This window comes from Anneissia japonica, unplaced genomic scaffold (assembly GCF_011630105.1).
Source record: "Anneissia japonica isolate Jap-2015-1 unplaced genomic scaffold, ASM1163010v1 scaffold287921_len548085_cov176, whole genome shotgun sequence".
NCBI lineage: Eukaryota > Metazoa > Echinodermata > Crinoidea > Comatulida > Comatulidae > Anneissia > Anneissia japonica.
In genome coordinates this window covers 210,535-219,733 of record NW_022750794.1, presented here as the reverse complement: position 1 = coordinate 219,733, position 9,199 = coordinate 210,535, and the positions used below count along the sequence as shown (strand labels likewise).

General features: G+C 34.4%; 1 protein-coding gene across 3 annotated transcripts in view; it reads right to left on the bottom strand.

Annotated features, from left to right (window-relative positions):
- Window positions 1-221: 221 nt before the first annotated feature.
- LOC117121545 (aggrecan core protein-like) overlaps window positions 222-9,199 on the bottom strand; it is a 19,657-nt gene continuing 10,679 nt past the window's right edge. For 2 of the 3 annotated variants that reach the window (XM_033266776.1, XM_033266774.1), the window contains 2 exons: window positions 7,333-7,357; window positions 222-4,104 (listed from right to left, as the gene is read on the bottom strand). In XM_033266776.1, the coding sequence (XP_033122667.1) occupies window positions 3,191-4,104; window positions 7,333-7,357 (939 nt within the window). In that variant the 3' untranslated portion in view covers window positions 222-3,190. The remainder of the gene's footprint in view (window positions 4,105-7,332; window positions 7,358-9,199) is intronic. The other variant, XM_033266775.1, reaches the window with a different exon arrangement.

Below are 9,199 nucleotides of genomic sequence, written 5' to 3'. Positions count from 1 at the left end.
ACAGCATTACATTACAGTTTTGAGTTGTAGACATAACATGAAGCAATATAATTCATTAAATCACTAATTTCAAACAAGACAGGTCGTGTTTGAAATTAGTGATTTAATTTAATTTGATAATATATGTAGCAATATAATTCATTAAATCACAAATTTCAAACACATGTCTTCTTCCATAGTGTAAGGACAATGGAAAAGAAACACACTTATGGTAATGAGAATATAAAGGAAAACAATTTTATTATTCTTCATGTTAATCAGTTCTTCTTTAATTTGCTCAGCAGTCTTGAAAGTTAATAATTTCTTGACAGTTATAATATGTTACAGAATTGTTATTCCGGTAAGATAAAATTTGTAGTTTGTAGTTTCTTAGTAAAAACAAAGAAACTACAAAGCTCACAAGGACAAAAATGTACATTTCAAACAAACCACGTTAATAATTTATCAATAAAAAATTATTTGCAACAAATGTCCATAATAATCCATAGACAAGGGCACAAATGAATAAATTGAGGCCTATTTCTATCGCCCCTATATTCGTCAAAAATTGCTGAGGAAAGAGGTTCCAATAATTAATAATGCAATTAAGCTTCGCATTAATTTACAACAATACGGCAATTAAAAATTGATAGACACACGATGATCAGTAACATCTAAAGCTTCGGTAAATTCAGTTACCGCAGGTGTACTGATGTTACCAGATTTTTCTGCTTCTGATATTAAGTGATGGTAAATATCTATTTAGCAGTGGGTCGTCGTCTTTATCTCAAATAATTTAAAATAACGATGCAAATATATAATCACTACTCCAAGTGGGAAACACTTGGTTTTTTTGGTGTCCCACAAGGAACTTTCCTTGCTCCTATCACAAAATTTTCTCTGTGTCATACGTCCTGTATTCATTGAAAGTCCCTCTCGTGCTACAAATTTGAACATCTGTCTGGAAATATGTTGATGATCTGACACTTTGAGGAATAAAAGGTTTGATTCTCCGAGTTCCATTCACATCTGCCTTGATGCAATCACTTGAGTCAGTGACTAATAAATTAAATCTTAATCCCTCCCAAGTGCCAGATCTTGCGGACGTGTTTTTGTCGTAGAGGTTTACCAGACATGGACGGTTCACATCTCGCACACCATGCTTCTGATTGTCAACAAAGTTAAATTCCTTGGCAAGGTGATTCAAGATTATTTCAAATGGTCATGTTGACCACATTCAAATAAATGCAAAGAGAAAGATGCTTATACATGAAAAGCCGGGAGAGTGGCTTTAACGAAGATAAACTTCCGTCTATTTATGTAGGTTATATTCGACCAAAGCGTGAGTATGCCACACCTGTTTGGAACGGTGGTCTCTTCGGGGCCAATATTGATCGACTTGAGAGGGTTCAGAAGCATGTATATCGCATTATTTTGTCAGGAGAGCACAACACTTATGAGGGTGCATTGACGGCGCTTGGGCCGGACCCGCTTCGACCGCAAATCCTCTCTAATTATGTTTTAATGAAAGGTTCGACCACTGATTCCAAAAGTCAACAAACACGTTATCAATGAGCTCGTAGTCCAACAAAGTTTGAAACAGTCGCCTTCAAGACTTAAGGAGTAAAAAATAGCCCAATATCTTACCTGAATAAAATTCTCAATCAATAATCCCACTAATACACCCAAGTATTTTTTTTTTCTATAACTGGACTCAGCGCTCTGGCAACGGGTCCTGCCCAGACGTTAGGTTGGTGCGCCTCTCGTACTGAATACCAGCGACATGCTTGCTTGTCGTTCTGATTGTGACTTGGATATCCAACGTTTTAAACAGGTTTGCATTTTTTGGGTTTATATTTTGGGTTTTCGTGTGTGTGTTGGGAGTGGGGGCGGGTTTGTGCGTGAGGTTTGCGCGTGCCTGTGTGTATACATACTTTCAAAATTTCTATAATGCATAGAACTTGCATTTGTAAATACAGTATATCCGATTTTGCGTGAAACACATAATAAAATAGAATGAATATAGCACTTCACAACCACACCTAATGATGTCAAAGACTTTAGTCCATCTAATCAATCCGAATCCTTATTTATCTCTTTTTTTTGCTTTTTAACGTTTTACTATTATTGTTTTCGTTGGTTTTGTTATTGTTATTATTGCTGTTGTAATTTTGTGCTGGATTTCTTGGTAAATTATGGTAAACACACAGTGAAACAAATTACAATAAAAAATGTTTTTAATAATTCTAATTTTATCCCTCTCCACGGGTGTCTGATGCATGGTCTTTCGCGACTGGGCTGCCGATGATGATGATGATGATGATAGCAGTTGCAATAAAGCATTGTTATAATAAGGAATCACTGCAATTTACAATATTTAAATAATGTAAAAAAGTTTACTACGAACTGAAAAATAGTTTCTAAAGCATTTTTAATTTAAATTAGATTTTATATACATTATACTCGTCTGAAAAAAAAACTCAAACAATTTGCTTTAAAGGGCAAGGATTGAGATTTGTAGCCATGCTTGAATTCACTGTCGTCTGTAGCAAGATCGCCGATTTGACTACGTGGGCAGATGTCTGCACCACACCACACTGAGTCAGAAAGGCCGATGCGGTGTACGAGTGCCTTGTTTAGTGTCCTGTCCAGTTAATGAAATACAGTTACGATAGCCCAAAAGTACATTGTGTGTGAGCTTATTCTTGTTTTCTTCTATCTCCGAAAGGAGAGATTACCGTCTTCGCTTAAAGGCTAGATTTCTAAAGCAAACTAGTCTGATAATGGCAAAGAGTGTATAACTGCAATAGATCCGACTGCCCAGATTTTGTTATGCAGGCAATGGAACGTTACTTCTGTCTCAGGTGAAACAAAAGTGCTGCCAACGAGATAAGGGCGGCCCTATTAGAATAGAGTTCTTTAAGGACACGCCCCTTCGTAACAGTACTTTTTGAAATAGGATTGCGTTTCAATGAAACCCCCACAGTCAGACCTCTTGCAGTTATTTACTTTTTGATAATGATATCTCTGAAATCTAATATTAGTAATGTGAGATATAAATTTTAGGATGCAAGATGTTTACCCACACCAAAGGAAAAAGTCTAGATTGAGTCAACTGTGGTCGTACATTCATGCCGTCATCATCCATCTCAAATGGTAGCTGGAAATCTGCTAACAAACTACCAAGCATGTTGCGACTGTGCAGCGCCATTTATAGATAACAAAAGACAGAGGAACTGTAAGTACTCATATCCTTAAAACCCCAGCTTGTGATGCCTGGAGTATTGCCGCTGCAAAAGCCCTCTGGTTCTATTAGTGGGTAAATAACTTCCCCACTTGTGACCCAGCCAGCCTGACAACGGTCATATCCTGACTGCCAGGCGTACTCTACTTCCGCTCTCGTTGCCATTCTACCGCCTCGATTTGTGCACAAATCATCAGCTTCATCGTAACTTAAAGAATAACGACTTTCTCCCTCTCCATGCACGACACGATGAGAGGGGAAAGGGTCAGTGTATGTCAAGGTCTGATTCGTGAGAGGAACAAAACAAAATGCAGAATATTCGTTCGTTGCTATCTTGAAGTTTACTTCATTACCCGCCGGATAAAGCCAGAAGTCAGGTGGTGCATGCCCATTACATGGATTTCCCACCAACCAACCTGAAAGCCACCCTGTTTCGCAAAGATTAACTCCTAGTGACAATGTGTTATTGTAAACGTGAAGAGGTGTTGCAAGCTGACCGTTGAATTCAGTACTACAACATATCTCAGCATCTTCTGCATTTAACTTCTTCAGGTTACTGTTCGTCAGTCGAATGATCCGTTGTTCTTTAGGTAAATAGTCGAGTGCTGAAGGATTGTATTCCTTCTGACAATAAACTCCACTCTCATAACTTTTACAGGGAAATACATTGCTGCGCTGTTCTGGTGGTTTTAATGTGCATGCGTCTGTTAGTTCGGTAAATGCAATCTCTCCACTGATAAGCCAGCCATCTTTGCAGTTCTCCAGAGTTGGTTGAAACGCGTTGTACAGCTGCTCGTAAGAAGCAATGGATCCTAAATGATTACTGCATGATTCGACTGCATCTTCATAATCATATTCACGTGACAGAAAATATATGCCATCTGAAATTAAGCACGTTATTATTATTATTTCAGAGAAAAAATGCTAATTACTTCGTCGTATATATACATTTAAACGTTTAAAGGGTGGATTAATTAAAAACAGAAGAGTATGGTTTTTTTTATAATAAAATTAAGAAAATTACTACTCAATGTAAAGAGTTCAACTAAATACAAATTTATTATTTTTTAAATATAGTTGATAAATATAGTTATAATGGATTTTTTTCAAACAAAATTATAACTATTCTTGAGTATGAAATAAAGATAACATAATGTATAGGTCTATATCAAAGTTTATATATAATTATATATATATATATATATATACATTGTGAGGATGCACGTGTGTGTCGGTAAGATAATAAAAGAATATAGGAATCGAATACAATGTAAAGACTTTAGTAACACTTTATTGGAGAAATCCCTTTTCTCCAATAAACTGTTTCTAAAGTCTATACATGGTATATAATGGTATGCGATTTACACGTGCAAATTCTGTAATAACGCATGAACGGCGCCCTCTTGCAAAATTGAAAACTTTTGAACCTTGACCGCTCTGACCATAGCGTACGATGCGCGACTTTACGTTTACGCGTAACAATTAGAAGCGTCCGATTCACAATGCGCCCTCTCTTTAGAACATAAGGAACTTAATTAACGTACTTGGTAATGAAAGCCCTATTCCCGGCAAAATTTCACTAAAAATTGACTTTTTTTTTAGAAAATATGCATTTGCATTACTCCAAATATTATAAATCATGGAAAAATATTGGCATGAATTTTAGTTTTACGCAAAAGAATAAAAAAATGAGAAATACAGACTATTTCTCATAAAATATTACCATTTTCTGGACGAATTCATCGTTACTAGGTAAATTCAGAGGTTGTAGATCGCATCCACTGGAATACTCTCGCTTTTATGTATACTTTTATACAGTCAATAAAGTGCGCCCTCTCTAATGAGATTAGTTTTTGTACTTCGCATCTCGCACAATGCGGTCGTTCGGTTAGGCTGAGATATGTTTGTTTAAGTGTCAAAATCTCAGTCAGTCTCAGTCAGAATCAGTTTTTTAACAAATTTGAAATAATTCCTATGAAATATTATATTTCACAAGTGTCAATACTAGCAACGGAAATTATCATGTCGGCCGTTTTTATGTGTGATAACAGAACCTAAATCGAGGTAAGGCTGGGCCTAGCCTAGCAGCGCTGGATAGGCTATGTTTTCGGCACCTACGATATTTCTTCTCACGACCTAACGCAAAATCAAAATGAAAAATTCATCCGCATTTATTGTTTGTGTGGAACACAAAAAATCAAATTTCAGTCTTATTTTACATTTTTTTCATTCTTAGGAATGTCTAAATTCCGTTAAACTAGCAATTCCGTATTATATTTATAAATCTTTATAACATTATACAAAAATTAGATTTTTCTTTAAAACTGAAATTTTGCCGGGAATGGGGCTTGAACTTATGGCGTAACGCGAACACCCTATCTCAGATCCATTGCAACGACTAGGACGCCCTCTCCCAAAACTGATTACTTTTCTGTGCCAAATCGACGCTTCTATTTGTTACGCGTGAATTGCGTAAATCTTGTGTTTATAAGGTCTTTGGTGAGAAGTGAAGTGCTGTGTAACATAAAAAAGCTCGGTCCACACTATCAAATTTTCTTCGACAAAAAAACTGTTGCATTCCCATATATAGTCATGGTGTGCCTATATATGGTCATGATGTGATGTCATCATGACAATATTTAAGCATGCCACTTGCTTTTGTCAAATGAAATTTGATAGTTTGGACGGCTCAAACAAATAAAACTAAACAACACTGAACAAGAAGCTTTCAAATACATGACCCAGACCTGTATATTTATTGTTATCATTTAATGCAAAAATTATAACTAAGTTTAGAAAGTTCATTATTCTACGATTGTTTTGCAACGAAATTAATTTTAAGTGCGAATACTCGAGTAACGCCAAGTTCACTAATTATTGATACACTAGTGAGTTATTGTAAGCATCTCGAAAAATACTACTGCGACATAGAGGGTGTCTGTTAACAGAGATGATGAAAAATTAATACACTTTTGATTCGATTATAAATACAACGCCCGTTAACTCATATGGTACACTGGGATGAATTAAATAATATGTACCGGTAGCGATTACAAAATAATTTTTGAGTGTATTAGTTTATAGCTGAATATTGTTATGTATATATATTATTTTTTATTCCTAAGGATTCTCAAATAATGCAAATAATAATTGTAAATAATAATATTTAAAAACTCAATTCATGATATAGAGTATTGCTAAATAGAAATACACCCGATATCATTCCGGAATTAACACGGGCTTATTCTCATCTTTGGCTTTTGCAATCCCGTATTAATTTAATTAGGTGAATTGTCCATATGTTATGTAAATTTCAATAACGATTATCGTATTACCAGGGTGGCGCCAGTGGAGGGGGAGCTGGGAGCCAGGGCCCCCGTCGAGGAGAGCTTCCCCCTTCCTCCCCCGTCGAGAAGAAAAACCACAATTCGTCGGGGAGAAAAAATGTGAGAAATTGTCACATTATTAGGGGCATCGCCCCCTGTAACACTTTCGAGAGACTTTGAGCGACGCCCGACCACGCCCAATTTTTTCGTCGGGGACATCGGACACTGTCGTATTCGTAAATAACTGTTAGTATTAGTAAGAGTATAATTTCAAAGACTTGTAGAGAATCTTTGGTATTCAACAATTTGTTGAATTGCCTTGGTACACTAGCGTGCTTTTCGTTATATTTCCGCTCATGCAAAATGATACCCTTTAGTTAAACCCTCGTATCTATATAAAACGTTTATGAATATCCACAGATCAAATTTTCAAAAATACCGATAGTACGACTGAATAAAATTCCTATAAAACTAACAATAGGCCTTATATTCTTTTTCCGATTCATGATTTCTTAGCCAGACTTTAATTTACCGTAGGTGTTATAATGGACGAGTCCATGTTTTGTTGGGGAAAAACAGATGCCAGAACTACCTTATGGATACACACACACCACAGCAATGCTTCGTCGCGTAGCTAGCTCTCTATAGTTACCAATAATACTACAGCAGTAGGTCTGTGTACTACGCACATTAATAATATAAACGCAGTCGGTATAATAAGAGAAAAAAGGGAACTGTTAAATTGTAATTTTACTGTTCCCTGAGAAAACAAATAACACTTACGTGTTTTTAAATCTCTATCGATAACCTGCAATAATAAATATATTAATGAGATTAGAATCACCATCAATTTGCTCTAGCGTCTGAACATAATACAACATAAGGTCCTAGGCCTACTAGACAGTATAAATTGTCAGATTGTTTTATAAAAAGCGTGAAAATCGGAGTGATATCAACCCATATTTATAGTAAGCGTGAATATACTTTACATTTTACGTATCGATGAACAGTAAATTCAAAGTGAAGATAATTATGATTGATTTCAGGATATTAACAGTTTATTCAACAATTATTTCATTTTGAAATTTACCGTACAAATAAAATCTGGTGCAATAAAAGAAGACATTAACCATGATTGTTGTATATAATGCTTATCTTATTTTATCCATTATCAAATTATTATAATATAAACAATCCACTAACAATACAGTTATATGTAGATGCATTAAAATCACAAATCGTTATAGACTAAGATTATTTTCGAATAAACAGATAGAATTGGCAATAATTATGAAGTTATTTAGTAGCAGTGTAAACATAGTACATAAAAGACAGAAAAAACTTTATGGATTGGAACAATATAATTAAACATTTAAAGGTAATCACAATTGCTGTCATTGACTAACAATAAAATGGCAGAAATAACATTATTTTCGTGTAAGTAGCAGTGAACAATAAAAAAAGTCTATTGAAAAAGGAGTGATATAAATATAGGCATATATATATATAATATACATATATATATATATATATATATATATATATATATATAGGATATACATATACATATATATAGGCCCTATATATAAATTTATATATATATATATATATACATATACATACATCATGGCATCATGATTAAAGTTCAGAAATGATTGTTGATCAAGCACATTTAACACTCAAGCTTAAAAATAATTTAAGACTTTGACTAAATGGATATTTTATGATTTTAGAATTTGTTTTTGTTTTCTTTTTTTTTTCTTGTATGTTTTGTATGTTTTTCTTAATTGATCTTTCCTGCATGAGACCTGAAGGTTTATCAAATTGTAGAATTTGTCAAATCGAAGGCAGAATAAATTGCATATATTTTGGTTTTAAATGTGTTGCATAGCCTATGTTAATATTATATATCAAGATAGCCGTTAACACTGTTAAATTATATATAAATCATCAAAGAAAGGTATTTACCTTTCTTTGATTTATATATATATATATATATATATATATATATAATTTAACAGTGTTAACGGCTATCCTGATTTATATTATTAAATTTCTTGCTTGCTTCACGTTTAAATGATATTATAATGTTAACCCACAACGACAGATCAGAAAAGAACTCAAATTATGAAGGAAAGAGATGAACAAGAATAATGAACAGGTGAGGGATGTTGACTGGTATGACGAAATAATGTAACCAATAATAAGAAACTCTACACATAGAATGTCAATAATGGATTTCCACCAAACAAAAACAGTAATGTTGGATTCCACGTTATATTCGTCGAAAGTATCTTGAATCTTGTAAGGATTTATTCTTGAGTAATGGCAAAAGTAAAGTAGGTAGGCCAATTAGTACTAATTTCAGAAGCGATCACAGTGGCGGATCCAGGAATTTGAAATAGAGGGTGCTCGGAGAGGGACTTTCAGAGATGGAGGGTCTATAGGCCTACTACCTCAGTCCCACCATGGTTGGGGCTGAGGTAAGAAAATTATGATTATGGCCGCCTTTAGATGGTCGGAAATGGCGTTCTTAGACTCAAAATTTGTTTTTCTCAATTTTTTTTTATTTTGAAAGTTATTTGTTTGAAGTTATGACAAGAGTGCACTCTGAAAGTAAAAAATTTGGGGATCCGTCTGATTCGGAGGG